General features: G+C 48.6%; 1 protein-coding gene and 2 non-coding genes across 5 annotated transcripts in view; all 3 read left to right on the top strand.

Moving 5' to 3' along the window:
• Positions 1-292: 292 nt before the first annotated feature.
• Positions 293-416, top strand: LOC139051112 (U5 spliceosomal RNA). The gene has a single exon (XR_011509241.1). It is a non-coding gene; the product is annotated as a U5 spliceosomal RNA (small nuclear RNA).
• Positions 417-2,539: 2,123 nt separating this feature from the next.
• Positions 2,540-22,806, top strand: part of Prosap (SH3 and multiple ankyrin repeat domains prosap) — a 210,851-nt gene continuing 190,584 nt past the window's right edge. The window contains exon 1 of one of the 3 annotated variants that reach the window (XM_070527390.1): positions 2,540-2,998. In XM_070527390.1, the coding sequence (XP_070383491.1) occupies positions 2,973-2,998 (26 nt within the window). In that variant the 5' untranslated portion in view covers positions 2,540-2,972. The remainder of the gene's footprint in view (positions 2,999-22,806) is intronic. The other 2 variants (XM_070527394.1, XM_070527391.1) reach the window with 2 other exon arrangements.
• Positions 11,977-12,100, top strand: LOC139051110 (U5 spliceosomal RNA). The gene has a single exon (XR_011509239.1). It is a non-coding gene; the product is annotated as a U5 spliceosomal RNA (small nuclear RNA).

The raw sequence follows: 22,806 nt of genomic DNA, 5'->3' as shown, positions 1-22,806 counted from the left end.
AAGCTCTGATACCATGGTTTCGGTCTTCTCTTTCACTAAATTCTGTATGTCAGCTAACAGAGAAGCGGAAAAGTGTGCCACCTTTTTGTGCAGCTAGGCTTTTAGGCAAATATTGTGGAAAAAATTAGATAACAGAAGTTTAGCTCAGAGGCGGTTATTGTGTATTTATTAAGCTGAAACATTATCCGTAAATGGAAGAACCAATACTATATGCCCAGAAGAACTGGCTAAGCTTGTTTCACTACGACGGTCTGCTCTGATGTCGTCATTTACTGCAACCGAGTCTCGGCATTCGCTCTTGTCTCTCCTCAGCTCACCCGCATTAACCTTTCGCCTTTTACTAAAGGTTACCGTGGGGAGGGACACCTTAATGAGCCTACAGGCCAATTTTTGCGAGGCCCTGCTCGTTTGGGCGGGGCCTACCCACACAATCCAAAGAAAGATTGCATGATACTGAACAGAATTCTATGGCTAGTATGCCTGTCGATGAGCTGCTGTGCGTATGGCCATTCTGAGTGGAACTGTCAGTAAAGGTCAAAGTGCCGTTATCTAATTTTTCGGTGGGGGCTGGCGTACTAATGCCGGCCATTACCCGTCGATCTCGTCTCGTGTACACCATAGGTGCGATGTCGCAAAGTTATTGGCGGCGCTCATCCCACCGGCATTCTGAGACGCCTGGTAGCTGCCGGGACGCTGTTCCTTCTGCACAGCCGGAGGCGCTTTCCGAGCACGCTGCATCGCGCCCAGGTGTCAGACTAGTCGGAACATCGTCCGAGGAGTTCCCGTCCCATTGTGTAAGACTGCATAAATCCCCCCACCCCAATCTAAAGCGTGTAATCGCTGGCTTCTTGCCCATTGCCCTGTATGTGCAGAGAGGAGTTGCTTGAGGAAAAGGAAGACAAGAAAAAAATAAGCCAAATCATCAGCCGCTATACGTTATCATCATCATCATATTTCATGCCGATACAACTGCCAGAACCGAGACCTTTGCCAATGACTTGCAATTAGGCATGTCTTGGGGTACCTGACTCCATTTCCTGCTACAGAATTACTTAGAGAGACCTAAATTTTGCACGAATCCTGCAACTTATTAGTAAGTAACAAAAAGTTAAATTGTGGGCTATTACGTGCAAAAACCACCATCTGATTATGAGACACGCCTAGTAGTGGGCACTACGGATTAATTTGGACCACCTGCAGGAGTTTAGCATCCGAAGTAAATGCGTGGTCAAACTCTATTTTAGTACTCTTTACAGGTTGTTGGAGTGGAATGATCTCGCGTATCTGAGCTTCTCGTCGTTCTAGTTGTGCTTGCACAAAAAGAACCTGCGGGTTGTATAGGCGCGATCATGTTTCTTCAAGGAACGCAGATGTTTCCTTAATAAATACATACTGCAATCATCTATAACCCTTTCAGACGTCACTTGATCCCGTTGATTGAAAAGTTGCTTTCACCACATCTCTTGCATCTTCGGAATCGTAGAAAGTGTAAAGCTGTACAAAATATCAAGAATTTTCAATTGTTTAGCGAGTTTTGTCAAGTCTACAAAATTTCGACTTCATGCGAAAACTCACTACAGGAACGCGAAATATGAGAACATGTGCTATTTCGTGTTTTGAAAAGCTTGAAAAGCACTTATCCAGCCACTTGAAAATTATGCCTGGTGCATGACATTGTAAAAAACAATGAAAGAAGTGAACCCGCTACATACAACATACTGACACAGAGTAAAAACATCCAGCTGTCTACCTTCCCACTCATTTTGCTAGAACATTCTGCACGTTATTCAAAATTGCAGCACAGTTCCAATAATAAGTGTCTCAAGATGTATGAAACACATATTGAATACCATTACTTTCATCAGTGCTTTTGCTATTGATACACTGTCCTGCTGTGCACAATTGTGTAGACATCGTCTCAAAGGGTTAATGAAGACGCGTAAATGTTTAAGTAGGCTTTTACTGTAAGAATGCGGAATCTGCATGCAAGTACGGGTAATCGAGCTTCTTGAAATAGTATATTATTAGGAACAAATTTCCGCAATCCAAGACAAATCCGGAGAGCCTCGCGCTCTAGAAGAACGAGGGGGTTAATCTTGTATGCTGGCCCACCAGAGAATAAACCGCACCGAAACTTCAAAATGGGTCCCCATCTAAATGCTGCTGCCGTGGCCTTTCACTCTTCTCCCTCGCTAGACCCCGTATGTTAATCAACAAAGAAGCGGAAAAGTGTGCCCCACTTTTGTGCAGCTATGATTTTAGGTAAACATTGTGAAAAAGTTTAAATAACAGAACGTTAGCTCAGATGCAGTTCGTGTGTATTTATTAAGCTGAAACTTATAGGTAAATGAGAAAACCAATATTATACGCGTAGAAGAACTGGCTAAGCTCGTTCCACTGTAACGGTCCGCTCCAATGCCGTCATTTATTGCGACCGAGTTGCGGCATTCGCTCTTGTCTCTCCTCAGCTTTCCCGCATTAACCTTTCACACAACAGCAGGCAGGAGTACTGCCAGCAGTACGAAGTAGCCCCAAGGGGCGGCGAGAACGGGGGGACAGGCGGGGCGCCCGACGAGGTTCCGAGCCATCCACCGACGGGACGAACCTCCTGGAATCCGAAACGTCGTCGACGTCGTCATCAGACGAGCCGAGCGCGCTCGTCATCGACGAGGAGGCTCCAGAGTCCCCGAGGGGGGAAAGCAGCGACGACCTGCGCATGCGCGACTCACGCTCCGGACACAGCCGAGCAACGCACAGCAACGTACGGCAACAGCCCGAGACACTCGGCCACGGCAACACCGTGACTCCCTCAGTCTCGGCGCAACACGGAACGGAGCGGCCGCACGGTAGTGCCAAAAAACCCAGGCGCGACGACAGTGGTGAACGGCGGTTGGACTGGTCCGCCGATACGGAATGGACAGGCCTAACGCCCGGGCAACGTGACAGTGAACCAGGGTCTGTCGACGCAATGGATGCGGACGACAGTGACTTTTTCTAGGTACGTGAGCGACAATGTTCTCGCCTTTTTCTTTTCGCGGAAACCTGTGTACCATGTACGTAGTCAGACCTGAGGCTACTGTTCCGTCCTCGGTTGCGCAGCCAGCCCGTAGCAGCGCCGGACGCGCCGAGCACCTATCGGTTCTCCTTGTCGTGGTTCAACTAGTTACCTGCACGGTTGTATTCCCGCCGCCGCTTAGAAGGGCATACGACGAAGGTTGCCTGTGGGCGCTTTTTTCTGATGTCTCGCTCATCGGAGCGGTTTTATCTTCCGTGCTACGCTGCTCTCGTGGGGCGGGAGTGGCAGCTCGACGGGCCATGCGAGCATGGCGTATGGCTGCCCTGACCGGCGTGGCACTGTCTGCCCGTCCACGTAGTTTTCTCGTCCACGCGGAAGGTGTTCCATGTGCGGAAGACGCAACATAGACGCAGGCCCGCGTCAAAATGCTCGTCTTGCTCGTTGCGTGTTTTTTTTTTCTTTTTTTTTTCCCCTATTCCTCGCAGTTTGTCACTTGAGCGGGCGTGTCCCCGCTGTCATCGAACGGATGCAGTCATTGTCGCGTGTTTTCTTTTCTTTTGTGGTTGTTGTTCTGGCTGGTGTCACGCGCCGGCGAGTTTCTGGCGTGCATCTGCTTCGTGTGTATTCACGAAGACAAATGTCAGATTAGCGCCGGCTAAGACTGCTTGTTTCGCCTGTTTCTCCGGGCAGTTCGACACTTGCGCTGGCTTATCTCCGCCGCTGTTGAACGAATGCGGATGGCGCGTGCTGCCTGCGTACGGTTATTTTTCCCAAAGACCCGTATACTGGGGCGGGTTTCGGTTGGCACTGGCATACCATTCTCCGGAACGAGTACCGCGCTCCGGTCGTCCGAGCGTGGCAAAGGCCACCCGGGACGGTGGGGCGTTCCCCGTCCACCGGCGGAACTGAACTGTTTTGTTCGCACTCGCCTGTGCAGTACGTGCTCCCAGCGCAGCTGCAGATAGTCGGAAGTTTGGCGTCTGGGAAACACATCTTTTATTATTGTTTTTGCACCACAATGCCACAACTGGCCGTGGAGGCACGTGGGCCAACCGATGCCCGCCGTGGTATACATGCGCCCCGGGCCCTTTAGCGGGTCGGCAGTCGCAACGCGCAACCGGCCTATCCTTCATTGTCCAACATTGTATCATCCTTTACCGCGGAGGGGTAATCCACCCATCATTGCGTGTCATGATTGTTGAATTATGTATTACGTAGATGTGTTTTTCAGCAACAAGTATGTTGCAACACGTGTATTATTGTCATGTGCATAGTGGCACACACCGGTGGGCTGGCAGCTGTAGCGCGCAACCGGGCATCACTTGGTTTTTTTTTTTTTTTTTCAACATAGCATCATCCTTTAGTGTAGAGGGTCAAGTCACCTATCAACGCATGCCATGATTCTTGCATTCTGTTCTACGCGGATGTGTGTATTAAGCAACAGGCATGTTGCAACATATGTATCCTTGTCATGTGCATAGTGGCGCATAGTGGTAGGCCGGCGACCGTAGTGCGCACCCGGCCACCCTTTATATTTTTGAACTTTTTATCTTTGTATAGTGTACAGGGTTATGCCACCCACCAATGCAAACCCAAGTTGTTAAATTGTGTATCCTTTAGGCAACAGGTATGTTGCCGCATGTGTATTATGACTTGTTTGCACTTCCGCTCTGCCACGACGTATACCCCACATCATAGGGCGCGAGATCTCCAGGTTGCGGGGATTGCTTCTGTTACGTGAACCGCGCCCATTAACTAATAGCCGACCAAGTCAGGTAATGGCATATAAACCTCAAGCTACCCGGGAGGGCCCACATGTTAAGACCGACGTAAGGCCCCATCAACACGTCAAGGTCTTCACCGCAGTTTAGTCTCCTTCCTCATCAAACCATGCCATTAAACATAGTTACTTGGAATGTTAGGGGACTCAGTAGCATAGCTAAGCAGAAAACAGTGGCAAGAGTCGCCAGAAAATTACACTGCGACATTCTATGCCTGCAGGAAACCAACATAGACTCCATAGCGAAGGTGAAGAGCCTTGAAAGGCAATTTCGTGCCAAAGGGTTCTTCTCGTTCCCCACACATCAAGCGTGCGGGGCCGGCGTCATAATATTTAATTGGTCACTTCTAAACGGATGCCATTTTAGTTTCGACCCCGAGGGTCGCATGGTGGTAGTCGACTTCGAATACCAAACAGAAAAATTCAGACTTATAAACATTTATGCTCCACTTAGAAGCCCGGCTATGGCCAGCTTTTACAAACAGCTCAATCCTTTGTTCCTGGAACGGAAGCACTTCATACTTACAGGAGACTTTAACTGTGTTCTCAACAATCTCACAGATAGAACAGGCCCTTCTAAAGAGCGGGTTGACACATACATTTCTGAACTCCAAAAACTGGTGCAACAGTTTAATCTAGCAGACGCATACGTGTTACGACACGGTCAAACGTTCCAGCACACGTGGTGCCGAGGTGATGTACAGGCTCGCTTGGACCGCGCCTATGCGTCTCCTTCTCTGGTTTCCTCGATCGTAGACTGCAAGGCAGTGGAGCTTCCTCCGTTCGCCTTAGACATCTCAGACCACAGACCGGTGCAGTTCATCTGCGAAATGAAAGATAGAGTATTCTTTTCCCACCTGTGGCGAGTGGATAATAAGCTTTTCCACGATGAAACGGCCATGGCCAGTCTCCGTAACCGCTTAGCGGCGACGATGAACACGGGAAACTGGGACGAGCTCAAACGATCCTGGAGGGAGATCTGCACAGATGAAGGAAAAAAACTTAAGCATAGGCACTCCGACTTAATCAGTAACACATTACATCGTATCAGAATCGTACAGCGGGGCCAACCGTCCTCACTGTTGATGAAGACGTACCTGAACGACCTTAAAGCGAGGTTAACGAGGCTGAGGAATTTAACGTCTTCCGTCTCGTCATTTCCAGCAAGGCATTTACCAAGCTCGCATCCGGAAGTGCTTAACTTTGTAAGCAGTCGCAGATTGAGTCGGATGCAAAACAAGGACTTTAGTCAACAGGACATTTTAAGGTTTCACGCTCATTTTGAGAGTCTTTGTACCCATGAGCTTGAGCTCAAGTTGGATGGTGTCCTCAGCCATCCCTTCTTGGCGGACTTGCCACAACTCTCTCCCGAGGAGTATTGTTACCTGGTTACCCCAATCTCACTAGAGGAGCTCTCACGAGCACTACACCACCTGCATAAAGGCTCAGCGCCAGGTTGCGATGGCCTTACAGCTGAATTCTATTCCACTTTCTGGGACGTTATCGGCCCGAAGTTGTGTGAAGTCCTCAATCAGTTCATAAGTACGCACACTCTCCCGCAATCGTTTCGGCAGGGAAGGATCATTTTGCTTCCCAAATCGGAAGAAGGCCTCGAGGATCCACGTAATTGGCGCCCCATCACGTTGCTGGGCACAGACTACAAGCTGCTGACCACCGTGCTGACGATGCGAGTGCAGGAGATAATGCCATCGTTAATACATTCTTGGCAATCCTGCTCCGTCTCAGGCCGTAATGTCCAAACCCTGAACATGCTCAACAGGGACATAATAGAGTACACTGGGGCAAGGCAAGCCAGAGGATGGCTAACTTCCCTCGACCAAGCTCAAGCCTTTGACAGGGTGGAACACACATACATATTTGCGGTACTACTAGCCTTTGGGTTTCCCAGGCAGTTTGTGTACCTCATCATGGAACTGTACAATGACATTGGCAGCGACCTGACGATGAATCAGGAGATAGTAGCATCCTTTCCGGTTTCACGCGGCGTGCGACAAGGCTGTCCGCTTTCACCTTTGCTTTTCGCCCTGACCATTGAACCATTCCTGTTGCAAATAGAAAAACACAAGAGCGTGCTGGGGTTACAGCTCCCAGGCAGTTGTTCCGTAAAAGTCACAGCGTATGCAGACGACGTGACCCTTTATCACAGAGACGAAGACAGCCTAGGCGTAGCCCTAGGAGTGTTCGCAGAGTACGCCTCCATCTCGGGCGCGAAACTCAATATCCAGAAAAGTAAGTCGCTCTGTCTGCACTCGTCAGCACCAACAACGCTACATGGTATTACAGTGGTCAATAGGATCCGCGTACTGGGGATCGAGTACAATGCAAAGGGGCCATCAGTTGAGAGCTGGAAGTCGGAACTCCACTCTTTCAAAGAGGAGGTGTCCCACGCCCTCAAGTTCAGCTTTCCCTTCGCTGTACGAAGGTACCTCGTAATGGGCGTTCTTACGGGCCGCCTGTGGTTTTTGGCCAACTCTGTGGTGGTACCTTACCAGATAGCCAGACAGGTGAAATCGCAGATCATACGTTTCTTCTGGAACACCAAGACAGCCTTGGTGAAGTACGAAAATCTTGGCTTGCCAAGAGAGAAAGGCGGCTGGAATATCCCCTCGGTGGTTGTCCTGGCAGACATCTTTGCTCTTAAGACCACACTGAGAGTACTACAATTGAGTCCGGACCACCCAGCAAGGAAGCTAGCTTGCTACTTCCTGGGTGTTCAAGGTCGCCTGTTTTCTCAGGCACAGATAACAGGACCTAAAGCAGTAAACCCTTCACCCTTCTACAGACATGTCATAGGCATATTCAAGAGAATCTCTTCTCTACGATTAGAAACGCCCCTCTTGGAGGTGAACAATACAGAACTAGCCCAAGAACTCTTGTTAACTTCGGTAAACGACACACAGAAAACACAATTCCCGTGGGTCTTGCTAACCCCCAGCTGGCTACCAGGCGACATTCAGGATGTCGTCTGGCGTTTTGGTTGGTCCGTCCTACCAACAGCGGACCGCATGTACAGGTGGCATTACACCAAAAGTGAACAATGTGTCAACTGCAAATCTCATGAAGACAACAAACATGCCTTGCTCCTTTGTCAGGTAGCGAAAACGTTCTGGACCTTGTTAGGCAAAGCGTATGCATCGTTAAAGATCCAGAGGTTTGTTAACGGAGGACCGTGCCCGCATAACCATGTTACCCGGCTCTTGATTACCGTAGGATTCTTTGTTCTGTGGGAGAATAGGGGGCTGGCTGTAAATCAGGGTAAGGCCCGGAGAAATCAATGGAGGCTGCTATCCAGATTGTACACTATAATAATTGACCATTTGGAAACAGAACTCTTCTTCTTGGGTGCAGAGGAGTTCCTCAAGAAGTGGTCATGTCCGTTTATTGCTCTCACGCATGGTCGAGTGAAATTTGAGTGCGCACCAATTGAAGGGTTGCGCAAGACATGAATTGTGCTTTTTGTCTTCATAGCAGGGATGTAGAACCTGCCACATTCTTGTAAACACATCTTTGCAATGCGCCATGTGAAATAGTGTACCTGAATTTCACTGTGTGAAACAGTGTGCTTGAAATTGTTTGGAACCTCTTTGTCACCTTGATGACTGCAAACCGACTGGAACCTGTACGATGTACATTTGTCACGAATAAAATTCCTTATTCGCCTTTTACTAAAGGTTACCGTGGGGAGGGACACTTTAAAGAGCCTACAGGCCAATTTTTGCGAGGCCCTGCTCGTTTGGGCGGGGCCTACCCACTCAATCCAAAGAAAGATTGCATGATACTTCGCAGGATTGTATCGCTACTATGTCTGTCCGTTTATGTCTCCGTTTGTCTCCGAAACTGTAAGACTACTCCTTTTCTAAGGATGGTCGCACGAAGCGTGGTAAGGCAGTGCCGCGGAGCATGCCGCAGTCAGCGGTTGTCTTTCCTTGCGACAACAATCGTACCAGCGCTCGAGGCACATTTGCGGCGTCGCCGTGCTGTTCCGCTATTGATAGCGCATGCGCAGAAGGTTATAGAGGGCCTCCTGAGACGCATATAGTGCGTTTGGCTGCAAGAAAAACGACGAACTGTGGCCCGCGTCCGTTGCATAATGAGCGTTGCGGCTTATTAAGCACACTAGCGTTCTTGCCGAGCTGCCGTGTGCATGTACTATTATGAGTTGAACTCGCCGTAAAGGTCAAACTGCCGTTATCAGATTTTTCGCTGGGCGCTGGCAAACTAACGCCGGCCGTTTCCCGTCGGTCTCGTCTTGTGTATACCGTCTAGGTGCGACGCCTATAGCGTTATCAATGGGCGATGCTGATCGCGCCAGCATTGTGAGACGCCTGGTTGCTGCTGGGACGGCGTTCCTTCTACACAGCCGGAGTTGCCGTACGTGCGCGCTCCATCGTGCCCACTTGTCACACTAGTTGGAGAACCGTTGGAGGAGTTCCAGCTCAATCGTATCATCATCATTATCATCATCATCCTGGTTACGCCCACTGCAGGGCAAAGGCCTCTCCCATACTTCTCCAACTACCCCAGCCATCTACTAATTGTGGCCATGTCGTCCCTGCAAACTTCTTAATCTCATCCGCCCACCTAACTTTCCGCCGCCCCCTGCTACGCTTCCCTTCCCTTGGAATCCAGTCCGTAACCCTTAACGATCATCGGTTATCTTCCCTCCTCATTAAATGTCCTGCCCATGCCCATTTCTTTTTCTTGATTTCAACTAAGATGTGATCAACTCGCGTTTGTTCCCTCACCCAATGTGCTCTTTTCTTATCCCATAACGTTACACCAATCATTTTTCTTTCCATAGCTCGTTGCGTCGTCCTCAATTTAAGTGGAACTCTATTCGTAAGCCTCCAGGTTTCTGCCCCATACGTGAGTACTGGTAATTGGCTCAATTGGCTCAATTGTATATGACTGCACAAATCCCCCTACCCCTATCCTAAACTGTGTAACCGCTGGCTTCTTGACCATATTCCTGTAGTTGGTGAGAGGAGTTGCTTGAGGAAAAGGAAGAGGAGAAAAAAAAAAAGACCGTGGTCTTCACTGTCTGAGAATGTTGTTGTCGCAGCAAATCACTTCACTGCTGAAGGAATAGCTGAACACTGGTGCCATGTTTTAATGACCGCCCCTCATCATCACAACTTACCGCCGTTTGACGTGCGCCCTATATACAGGGTGTTTGAGCGAACACTTTCAAAATTTTTTTAAAGTTCGCCTGTGGCAGATAGCTCAATTATAGTTTACGAGCTGGTCTACTCGAAGCGGTGGACACTACTTGCGGAAAAAATTGAAATGCAAAATCGAGTAATTAACAAGAATTCACTCCTCCCACGCACAACGGTTTTTCACTCCTCTCACCTCCCACGCACAACGTTTATGGAGAACGAGTGCTCTCTTTCATTGGTGTTCAGATATGGAACACTCTTCCACAAGAAATAAAATACGCTCAAAATTTCGCACACAGCTAAAAAATTCTTTCAGCGCATGCATTAAACATGTTAAAAGATATCTATCTGCTGTTTACATCTCATTTATTATAATCATATAACATGCACGATGTTTTTGAATTGAATCAACTGTTTCTTGTTATGCTTTCTTTTTGTCATATGTATTATGTATATATTCTCCTCTCTCATTTTCCAAGTTTTTATTGTTTATGCGACGAAGTGTCTGCATTATATAATTTCATTTCTTCGACCCATAACTAGCCAACGGCTACGGGTCCAAACAGTACTGGACACACTTTTATTGTATTTTTATGGAAACAATAAAGAACTTGAACTTGAACTTGAAATTACATTTTTAGTTAGTTATCATATGACCAATATTGCAATTTACAAATTCTAGCAGTGGACATTGCAAGGCGGATCCACTTGCAACGAATTTTCAAGACGACATTAGTTTCAAGCTATAAATTCCCGAACTTCGCGTTCCAATTACTTGTGTGCTTCAGTGCATGAAGCGACGCTTTCTTAGCAAATTAACTGAAACGCTGATGCATTTCTCTCCAAAGTTCGGGAATTTATTGCTCGAAACTAGTGTGATCTTGAAAATTCGTTCCAAGTGAATCCGCCTTGCCAAATCCACTGCTATAATTTGTAAATTGCAATATTGGACGATATGTAATTAGTTAAATACATGATTAGAGAATTTTCATTATTTGGTCGATTTTGCATCTCAGTTTCTTGTCCGCCGCGTTGAGTAGACCACCTCATGAACTAGAATTATGATATCGGCCACAGGCAACCTTTAAAGATTGTTGAAAGTGTTCGCTGAAACACCCTCTATATAGGGAGACCAACGGTGGTCAGGAAGCACTAGGACTCTCCCCGTGTTGCTAAGGCGTGGCCGCCGTCATTTACTGGACATTCCATGAACATGACGTTTTCAATTTCGAAGAACCCGCGTCCTCACTGACGCTTGCCGTAATTCGATGCGCCCAGCCAGGCGCCGGTTCATGGCCACGCTCCGGTGGAATTGCGCATGATCACCCACTTCGATCTCGCTGGTGCTCGGTCCCACCTCTACCTCCGCAGGAACCCGACGCAGCCGCACCATCAGCCTGTTTCATGTCGGTGCAACTTCCAGGACCTAGGCATCTTCCAATGACTTGCAGTTATGCATGTCTTGGGGTACCTGACTCCATTTCCCGCTACATAATTAATTAGAGGGACCTAAATTTTGCACGAATCCTGCTGCTTAGAGTACGTAACAGAAAATTAAATCACGAGGTTTTACGTGCCAGAACCACCATATGATTATGAGGCACGCCGGAGCGGGGAACTCCGGATTAATTTGGACCACCGGGGGTTCCTTAACGTGCACCCAAATCTAAGCACCACGGGTGTTTTTGCATTTCGCCCCCATCAAAACGCGGCCACCGTGACCTTTCATTCTTCTCCTTCGCTAGATCCCTTATGTCAGCCAACGGAGAAGCGGAAAAGTCTGCCACAATTTTGTGCAGCAACGCTTTTAGGCAAACATTGTGAAAAAAATTTAAATAACAGAGCTTTTGTTCAGAGGTAGTTATTGTGTACTTATTAAGCTGACATTGCATAGGTAAATGAAAAAAGCCAATGCTATATGCATGGAATAACTGGCTAAGCTTGTTCCACTATGACGGTTCGCTCCGATGCCGTCTTTTATTGCAACCGAGCTGCGGCATTCGCTCTTGTCTCTCCTCAGCTTATCCGCATTAACCTTTCGCCTTTTACTAAAGGTTACCGTGGGGAGGGACACTTCAATGAGCCTATAGGCCAATTTTTGCTAGGCCCTGCTCGTTTGGGCGGGGCCTACCCGTTCAATCCAAAGAAAGTTTGCTTGATACTTCGCAGGATTGTATCGCTACTATGTCTGTCCGTCGATGTCTGCGTCTGTTTCCCGAACTGTCAGTCCACTACTGTTCTAAAGACGGTCGACGGAAGCGTGGTAAGGCAGTGCCGCGGAGAATGCCGTAGTCAGCGATTGTCTTTCAGTGTGACAACAATTGTACCGGCGCTCGAGGCACACTTCCGGCGTCGCCGTGCTGTTCTGCTATTAACAGCGCACGCGCGGAAGGTTATAGAGGGCCTCCCGAGACGCCTGGTGCGTTTGGCTGCAAGAAAAACGACGAACTCTGGGCAGCGTCCGTTGCATAATGAGCGTTGCACCTTATTAAGCACACTAGCGTTCTTGCCGAGCTGCTGTGTGCATGCACTATTCTGAGTGGAACGGGCAGTAAATGTCAAACTACCGTTATCTAATTTTTCTATGGGCTCTGGCTAACTAACGCCGGCCGTTTCCCGTCGATATCGTCTCGCGTGTAGCATCTTGGTGGGACGTCTGCAATGTTATTGGCAGTGCTGATCACGCCGGCATTCTGAGACGCCTGGTAGCTGCCGGGACGCTGTTTCTTCTACACAGCCGGAGTTGCCTTACGTACGCCCTGCATCGCGCCCACGCTTCACACTAGTCGGAACATCGTCCGAGGAGTTCCAGTTCCATTCTGTAAGACTGCATAGATCCCCCCACCCCAATATAAACGTTGTAATCGCTGGCTTCTTGCCCATTCCCCTTTAGTTAATGAGATGAGTTGCTCGACGAAAAGGAAAACAAGGAAAGAATAAATAAATAAATAAATAAATAAATAAATAAATAAATAAATAAATAAATAAATAAATAAATAAATAAGACGGTGGTCTTCACTGCGTGAGAATGCTACTGTCGCAGCGAATCAGTTCAGAGTTGAAGGAATAGCTGAACAATGAGAGCTTTATTTATTGATCGCCGCTCATCCTCGCAACTTACCGCCGTCTGCCATGCGCCCTACATACAGGGTGTTCCAGCGAATACTTTCAAAACATTATGAAGGCTCCCTTTGGGAGATAGCTCAATTCTAGCTTACTGACGCTCGCCGTAATTCGATGCGCCCAACCAGGCCCCGGTTCACGGCCACGCTCCGGTGGAAGGGCGCATGCGCACCCACTTCCGATCACGCTTGTCCTCGGTCACGTGTCCCACCTCTACCTCCGCATGAACCCGACGCAACCGCATCGTCAGCCGCAATACGTCATCATCATCAGCCTGTTTCGTGCCGGTGCAACTGCCAGGACCAAGGCATCTGCCAATGACTTGCAGTTATGCATGTCTTGGTGTACCTGACTCCATTTCCTGCTACAGAATTAATCAGAGATACCTAAGTTTTGAACGAATCGTGCAGCTTGATAATATGCAACAAAACATCAAATTATGGGGTACTACATGGCAAAACCATCATCTGATTAGGAGGCACGCCGTAGCGGGGAACTCCGAAAATTTGGACCACCTGGAGTTCTTTAAATTTTTGGGCAGAAAGCTGGGCTAGTTGGCGGTTATTCGTACAAGGCACGTAACGTGCATGTAAATCTAAGCACACGGGTGTTTTTGCGTTTCGCCCCCATCTAAATGCGGCCACCGTGACATGTCATTCTTCTCTTTCGCTAACGCCCGTACGTTATAATCAATAAATGAGCGGAAAAGTGTCTCATTCCTGTGCAGCTACGCTTTTAGGCAGACATTGTGAAACAACTTAAATAACAGAACTTTTGCTCAGAGGTAGTTATTGTGTACTTATTAAGCTGACGTTTCATAGGTAAAGGAAAAAGCCAATACTATATTCGTGGAATAACTGGTTAAGCTTGTTCCACTATGACGGTCCGCTCCGATGCCGTCATTTATTGCGTCCCAGCTGCGGCATTCGCTCTTGCCTCTCCTCAGCTCACCCGCAATAACCTTTTTGTTTGGAACCTCTTTGTCACCTTGATGACTGCAAACCGACTGGAACCTGTACGATGTACATTTGTCACGAATAAAATTCCTTATTCGCCTTTTACTAAAGGTTACCGTGGGGAGGGGCACTTCAATGAGCCTACAGGCCAATTTTTTGCGAGGCCCTGTTCGTTTGGGCGGGGCCTACCAACTCAATCCAAAGAAAGCTTCCTTGATACACCGCGTGGTCATACGCAACTTCTTACTCAGCATCATGTCGTATGTTATACGCACCGCTCACTCTGCCGTGGCGTCGAGTGCTATCGCATCTCCTTTCGTCGATTGGTGCCTCCGTTTACCTCCGCAGCTGTCAGATCAATACAGTTCTGACATTGCGAATGCCATGCACACTTTCTGGCGAACTTTTCCTCACATCAGCCTGTAAACTCTGTCCCGAACCTCGCGCTTCTGCTCTCCACCTCCTTTCTCAATGCCCGGCGGATCATCCCCCGCGGGGCCTCGAGCAGCTGAAGACCTTAGAGGAATGGGAGGCCCTGCTGCGCTCTGGAGACCCGGTCATGCAGACCATAGCTGCTGATCGGGCTGCCAGCGTTATGGAGCGAAGCAACATAAACGCTTGAGTGCAGTGGGGTCGTGCGGGGTCCCAGGAGCCTGCGTGCTCCAAACTCCTCAGTCTCACAATAAAGTTTTTATGATGATGATGATGAGTTCGCGGCAGAGGATGGTCGCCGGAAGCGTGGTAAGGCAGCCCTGCGGAGGCCGCGGAGTATGCCGTAGTCAGCGAGGGTCTTTCATTGCGATAACAATGATACCGACGCTCGATGCACACTCCCGGCGTCGTCGTGCTGTTCCGGTATTGAGAGCGCACGCGCGGAAGGTTATAGACGGTCTCCCGAGACGCGTGGTGCGTTTGGCTGCAAGAAAAACGACGAACTGTGTTACCTCAGCCACGGCCGCTCAATGGAAACGCACTCGTTCCATTGAGCGGCCGTGCCTCAGCGTAGAAGTTGAGGTAATCTCCACGTGACCTCGCTCTATAACACTCTCTCAGCCAGCGGTGACGTCACAAGTGAGGTGCCACAGTCAACGCCAGGTGGCGCCACCCGAAGTTTACGTTTTCGTCGTTTTCTCACTTATTCCTAGGAGTGGGCAGCGCAAACCGGCTGCCCTGCCCACCCCTAGGAATATGTTCAGTCATCAACTCGCCCAGCTTGCTTTGTCAATTCAGTGTTATTACGGAAACCGAATTTTTCAATCTAGCTCAACTTAATATATTCTATTACTGTGCCTTTAACTTTTCATGATGTCTGGTCTTGTCGCACAATTTGTGCCCCAGCCATGTTGCTAGCCATGTGTCCTACAGTTACGTCTGGTTGAACACTTGGAATTAGGTGCTCCCCGAGTGGTGTAAGAGTGGTCGACCTCCGCGGACGTTTCGAACCAGCGTGCTTCTGGAACACTCCGCGTGCCTAAACCCGCGAGCCACTGTAGCGCGCAAGCCGACCCAGATAGCATCCGGCGTCTCGCTCCCGCGAGCACCCTCCTCCTCCTCCACCTCCTCTGCGCGCGATCACGCCTCCGGGAAGCCACGGAGCGTGCGCGCGATGATGGCGAAATGGAATATCGATGCAGCAGTGGCAGCGAGCGCTGCAGCTCGAGCGTCTCTTAATTGACCCAGTATGCAGCGGGAGGGAAAAGGTCGCGCCGGCCCCGTATGCCACGGGAGTGCCGCAGCAACTTGGGCGACGCCGCGCCGCCAGAGGGCAGTGTCCGTCCCGTGCCACTAATCACCAAGGCCACTGTGCTCCGCGGTCTTCTTCTGGCCTTTCGCATTCAGTTCCTCTTCCCGCCACTAGGTGCGCAGATGCGCCTATATTGTGGCCGGTCACGTGGGCTGTGGACTGTGGTAGCGATGGAGTGCGCACACTGAAGAGGCTGATGAGGTGGGGGGACGGCAACGGGGTTGCATTTCGTAGCAGCGGCGTGTACGCTACATTTGAATCCGTGTTGCCTCCATTAAGAAGTGGTTTGTGTTGAGGAGGAGGAGGAGGTGTGTACTGCGCTTGCGTGATTCTCGGCCTGCCGCGTAGACGTGGGTGCGTGGTGCGTGCTGCGATGCTGTGGCACTCCTATTGCGGAACGTGGTTGAGAGTGCGGTTCGGCGGCTGCGCCTAGAGCGTCCGTTTCCACCCGCTGGGGGCAGTGTGTCGTAAAGATGGCCGCGTATTCGCACGATGCGCGTTGGATCGTGATTCGGTTGCGAAGGGGGCGATCACGCACCTTTGCTCAAGCGTGCAGCGGACGAAAAAGCAATGGAGGTTTACAATCGTGGTTTCTGTGTTCCTCAAAGCGTCCTCACGGCTAGGCAGCCCTCTGACACACATTAGACACCCTCTATAGCATCCCTTTGAATAGATACTGAAGAGAATAGATCGATAAAGCATTCGTTCAAAACACTATATTCTTTATTTAGCGCTAATAGGTTGTTTACTAAAAGAAAGGAAAGTCGAAGTCATTTTTTTTTTATTTCGCGCCGACATCCAACCGCTGTCATGCCAGTAGGGCGACACGGATTTCAAAGTTTATTTTTTCCCTTGTATTTTGGGCTGTCGTGGCTCAGTAACAGTAAAACCTCGTTAGAATGACGTTGAAAGGAAAGGCAAAATTGCTTCGCTATATCCATTGCTGCGTTATATCCATCATTGCATGTACTGCAAGGTGAATCGCGGGGAGGGAGATTTCTGGGGCAACTTCACTTCATTCGTTATATCCGTTATTTCGTGATATCCAGTTTCGTTATAACGAGTTTTGGCTGCAGTTCTTGAAACTTGATAAGTTCGGCGCATAACAACACAATGTGAGCGAACGTTACCGCTCAAAATTGAACTAGACCAGAGCCGACACCATCAAAATTTATGACGCCACGACGAGCTGACGCGGGAACAACAAGGCCTGTGTAGCCACAGCTCTCTCATTTTGCACCTTTTGGCAACATACTAATATAGACTTCTATTAATTTTCTTTTTTGATGTACCTTGAAAGGGACATGTTCGTATTTGTAAAACAGAGTGTGAAAAGGCGGGTAGTTTAAGGAGGAAGGTTCCAGCCAATTTGCTACCCTACACTGGGGGAGAAGCATATAGAAAATAAACAAGAAAAAAATGTGAAGTTTTTGCTTTATGAGTGCCACAGGCCTTTAGTGACTCTCTGTGGGGATGAAGGTCGAGGGTCCCCTCAACTTCTGTGAGCGCAGTATCGTCGAGTCATCTTAGGCTGCCACGCCTTTCGGGGGCTCTAGTTTTGATGTTCAAGTACAGAGCGTACCTCACAGTCAAGTAATTGTTTTTTCGTGAAAACCAATCGGCCAATGAACTTTCTTTTTACGCAGAATACTGGCGCCCGTGTGCATCACGAAGACGATTGCCGAGCCTTTAGAAATCGCAAACACATTGGGCATGCTACGAGACCGGCATTCGCCATGTCTAAACCTATAATCTTCTGCCATTGGTATCCCCATTCTTCTCCACCTTGAGAATTTCCGCAGTAATGATTTGTAATATTATATGTCCATGGTGCTTCGAGTTGTCGCTTAATGCAGCCTCGCTCTGCGACCCGATAGCCCCTATAGTTAGCTGAAATCGGATAGTGTGCCCACACCGAAAAGCCTTGGTCCAGGTTTCGCTCCCCGGATCAGGATGAATCTTTTACCTGCCACTGTGAAGCCTCCTTTCCGATATACTCCTTGCGGCGCGTTTCCTCTCTAGCATCTGGCTACTCCTAAGGGAATGACAGTTTTCCCTTTCGAAGCATCTAGATTCATCTTCCCTCCTCTCTCTCTCTCTATCACACACACACACGCACACACGCACGCACGCACGCACACACACACGCACGCACACACACACACACACACACACACACACACACACACACACACACACACACACACACACACACAAACACACAAAAGAATAAAGTAAGCTGAACTTGAGACAGCTCTGAACTTCCCATTAAAAATTTGCCGGATAAGGTTGCCACGGCGCCCAACGTGCAAAGTGCGAAAAAACACAGTCCACTTAATCTGCCCTTGCGAGCTATATTCGATTTAGAAAGAACAGCCCTAATGTCCGCACTGAATATTCATCGAAGACTCTCGTGCCTTGAGATACGACATGTATACCTGACTCACGGACTAACACTGTGTGTGCATTTTAACGAAGGCATTTTAAACTTCGTCGAGATACACTATAGTCTCAATGAAATGCTTTAGCTTGTTCCTACGTTCCTTGTTGAGGTTTGTTTTGCGTTGTTGACACTGCATGTATTTGGGACGTGCATTGTTCAGGTTTCTTTTTTTTTTCTTGTCGACGTGATATGTTGGCACACATGTTCGGCACCGGCTCCTCCTTGGCTACTGAACATCTGATATAGATGGCTTTGTGTTTTTTTGCGCACTCTTGCATATACTTTTCTAGGAGACGGAGTAGAAATACAGTTAATACACACACAGCGACGTCGTTACATTGTAGTTTAATTTCTGTTGTCATCACGCCAACCTGGAGTAGCCATGCTTTAGGCAGGATTACGAAGGGGTGCACTTGTGAAGTCTGAGCATCTTCAAATGCGCACTCCTTTCTTATCGGCATGGCCAATAGCCCGCTGTGTGACATCTGCGGCTGCACCGAAATGATCATGCACCTTCTTTGCGAACGCCGTCGTTTTAGCTCGCAAAGAGCAGCCCTCTCAGCCTTTAGAATGTAGTAGTGGGACTTCGACATTCTTTAACACCACGTAATGCCTTTGCAGAATGCGGGACAACGTTCACAGAAATTATGTATTGTATGCGGTGCCTTCGTTTTTTTTCTTTCCTTATTCTTTTTTTTTTTTACTCTCATCTATCGCAGCCCTTTCCTCTTCCCCCGGTACAGGGTAGCCAACCGAATATATTCTCTGGTTAGGTTCCCTGTCTTTCCTTTGCCTTTCTCTCTCTCTCTCTCTCTCTGCTACAGGCACGCCACCTGGCGAACCTATCCAGCATTTATTAGGGAGCACTCTCTCTCTCTCTCTCTCGCATTGCGGCTCTTTCCTGCCCTCCCGTTCTTCGTAGTCGGACATCTTCAACTCCTTTGACGTCGGTCGCGTGGCAACGACGTGCGAAAGAATAGCGAAGTGGATTCCTCCTTGGACCTCCGAGGATCGAAGGCGCGCCTTCCTAAGGCCGGCTGTTGCTTCGCTTCCTGTCCTCCTCTTGAGGGACCGCGAGGAGGAGCTTTGCTTGCGGGACGTAATCCACGCCAAGACGAGCCGAGATCGATTCCGCCCGATGGTCGACGCCACGGCTGTGCTCGTCGATGAAAGAAGGACCGGGCAGGGAGGACCCCTCGAGGCGACGGGACGATTGATTCCGCGAGGCCGCCGCAACATCTGCCATCGCCGAATCCACCGAAACGAGGGACGCAAGGATTTCTTGTCCGGTGTACCTTTCGCCCGTTTGCTCAGTTTTACGTTGTTGCTTGGAACAACAAGTCTTGATTGAGAAGCCGCAGGGGGAGGCGCGTGTTTTGGGGAGAATGAGAGAGAGATTCATTCATTCATTCATTCATTCATTCATTCATTCATTCATTCATTCATTCATTCATTCATTGCCTTTACAGTCCCAAATCAGCATGGTGCTGGGACAGATGCCGTAGTGTAGGGCTTCCGGAGAATTTTGGCCAACACGTGTTCTTAGATTGGTTCATTGATTGACTGAACTGGTTTAACGTCACAATTAGGCAACACTTAGGTTACACTGCTGTAGTCTGTGCAACTGCTTTAATCTGTGCTGTATTACGTTAAATTTGTAAAGGAGGTCCCATTGCAGTCTTTGACTTTGGGACCTCCTTACGTATATTAGCATCCTGTAATATTTCTGATCATCTCATTGAAACCGATTCTGATTCTGACGAGAAACGTCTCAACGGAACGCTCCCGTTTAATTTTAGCCACCAGGGTTTCTCGATCGTACACCTAAATCTAAGTGCACGAGCGTTGTTTTGCACTTCGCCGCCATGGAAATGCGGCTGCCGCGGTTGGAAATTGAACCCCCGCGACCAAGGGCTGCACAGCAGAACGCCCCAGTAAGTGAGTCATATTACAAGTAAGTGAGTAAGTCAGTAAGTGAGTCATATTACAAACGGCTCTCTGTGCGAGCCGACAGCAGTCGCAGCACGTCGTAATGTGGTGCTTTGGCTTGAGCGATAAACTCACTGAGTTGACAAGTACCCTCAGGGGGGGGGGGGGGGGGGGAGGGAAGGACGGTATTCTGCATGTATCCACCTAATGGACATGTTAATTGCGCCTGCTGCTAAAGTGCCGATTGGCTGGTAGCGCCCGTCTCCATTTGACGCGTGCCCGAACCCAGCCAATTAGAACTCCAGCAGCAGGCAAAATGGGCATGTCCACTATAGGTGGGTTACAGAATACCCGCCTGGGCAAAGGGAGAAGGTGTCTTCGGGCGGTGGCCCTACTCACGTGACCACGAACGAGCAAGGAAAGAGCGTACAGGGGAAAGACTGAATAAGTACGGCTACGATTTTAGCGCCCAAAGACATGTACATGGTATATGTGTGGATAGCGTTTTGACGTCGCAACCTCGTACACCTGGCGATAAAAACACTTTTATTTTTTAGCGGATTTCCAGTTCTAGTACGTCAATGACCAGCTGGGCACCAGCGGTTGTGGTATTGCATTCGGCTGGCTATAGACCCGTCAACGTGCTTTATGTGGGATACAAGCAGTGACCATAACGTCGGTAGTAGCCGAACTAACAGGCTGGTCGGTTCAGCGAGAGGGCAGATTTTTCAGCGCAAGCAAACAAGACGAGGCCAGAAGGAATCAAAACACAAAATGCGGGACTGAGAAGTCGTGCGTAGGATGTGGGAAAGCGGGCGACCAGCGCTCGTCCTCTTTTTACTTATGGTTTTTCCTTCCGCATTCGTCTTGTTTGCGTGGGAAACCTTCGGTCGTATAGCTCCTGCGATTGCGCGGTGTCCCGTTGTCCGATGCGCAGGGAAGGCAAAGTGGGATGCCCGAACGACTTGCAATGACCGGTAGAAGAGAGCGACCTATAGCCTCTGAGGAATTCCAAGTACGCATGCAGCACGTGGCTTATATAAGCGCTTGTGGAACAGCTCGGCAGGCTCGCTGGCGAGAGTAAAGTTTTCGCAGCTATCGCAAACAATCTGAAAGACCCTTGTTCGGGTCACCCTATAAAGCAGAGAGAGAGAGAGAGAGAAAGGCAAAGGAAAGACAGGGAGGTTAACCAGAGATTATCTCCGGTTGGCTACCCTGTACTGGGGGAGGGGAAAGGGGATGCAATAGGTGAGAAAGAAAGAAGGATAAAGAAAAGGAAAAAAAACCTAAGCACACACACGCACGTACACACGAACTATTTCTGCGGGCACTGTCACGCAACCCGCAAAGAAAGCAGAATTAACTGATAAATGGGCAGATGCCTGTGGTATTAGAAAAACGCAGGTCGTATTTTAGTAATTGGCTTGATTAAAACTGTTCTAGCAAGAATGTCGTGTGCTCTTTGCAGCCGGTCCCATATTGACTGTTCTTAAATGGAGTTTTCTAGTCGGGTGACGAGGATTCGGGGGGAGGCTAGATTTTGCTACGTATATTTTTCCATTGCGTGCTGTTGCACTTCATTTCTGGCTCGCACAGCTTTGCACCCACGGTATACCGCTTGGAAGGATCACCCTACTCTACGGAGGCTGACAAGTGAATACAGGAGATAATTGTTTCTTTAGAGATACGGCTCCAGGTCCGCTCCAGGCGAATTGTCCGTGTATTTTCCCCTGATTCGTCGACTTAATCATCTCCGCTTACCGAACTGAGAAATTTGGACGAAATAATGTGTTTTATCAAAGATGACGACGCTTTTGGAATCAAGGACATCATGCCGCCGCACGCCTATTGTGATATATGTCCAGTTGAAGAGACGTCCACGACGGCATGACGACATAGATAGATAGATAGATAGATAGATAGATAGATAGATAGATAGATAGATAGATAGATAGATAGATAGATAGATAGATAGATAGATAGATAGATAGATAGATAGATAGATAGATAGATAGATAGATAGATAGATAGATAGATAGATAGACAAACAGACAGACAGACAGACAGACAGACAGACAGACAGACAGACAGACAGACAGACAGATAGATAGACAGATAGATAGACAGATAGATAGATAGATAGATAGATAGATAGATAGATAGATAGATAGATAGATAGATAGATAGATAGATAGATAGATAGATAGATAGATAGATAGATAGATAGATAGATAGATAGATAGATAGATAGATAGATAGATCCAAACTGCCTGAAGTTCTCAAAGAATGATTCGCAATAATAGAGTTAGTCTGTGTGGCTTCAGTATTAACGACAGATTTCATGTGTTGGTGCCAACATCTTTGGTAATTCCTTTAATGCGTTGTCGTTGGTTCAGAAGCCACTTCTGGTTATATAAGCTTCTGGAGGGGCTGGTGCTTGCACTGTTTGTAGTGATCGTGTACTTCCGGGTTAAAAAGAGGTCTCGCCAGCTGGTTCGCAAACTCATGTTTTCACTCTGCAGCGACCCGCGAATCGATCACCCGACATCTGCAATAACACATGGCGCGGAAGCAGCAGCCGTTGTAGGCTTAATTAGAACAGATGGCGCTGCGCATTCTGCGAGTGTCCCCTTGT

This window comes from Dermacentor albipictus, chromosome 10, assembly GCF_038994185.2.
Source record: "Dermacentor albipictus isolate Rhodes 1998 colony chromosome 10, USDA_Dalb.pri_finalv2, whole genome shotgun sequence".
Lineage (NCBI taxonomy): Eukaryota > Metazoa > Arthropoda > Arachnida > Ixodida > Ixodidae > Dermacentor > Dermacentor albipictus.
The sequence above is the reverse complement of the archived record's forward strand: the minus strand, read 5'-3'. Positions and strand labels throughout refer to the sequence as shown.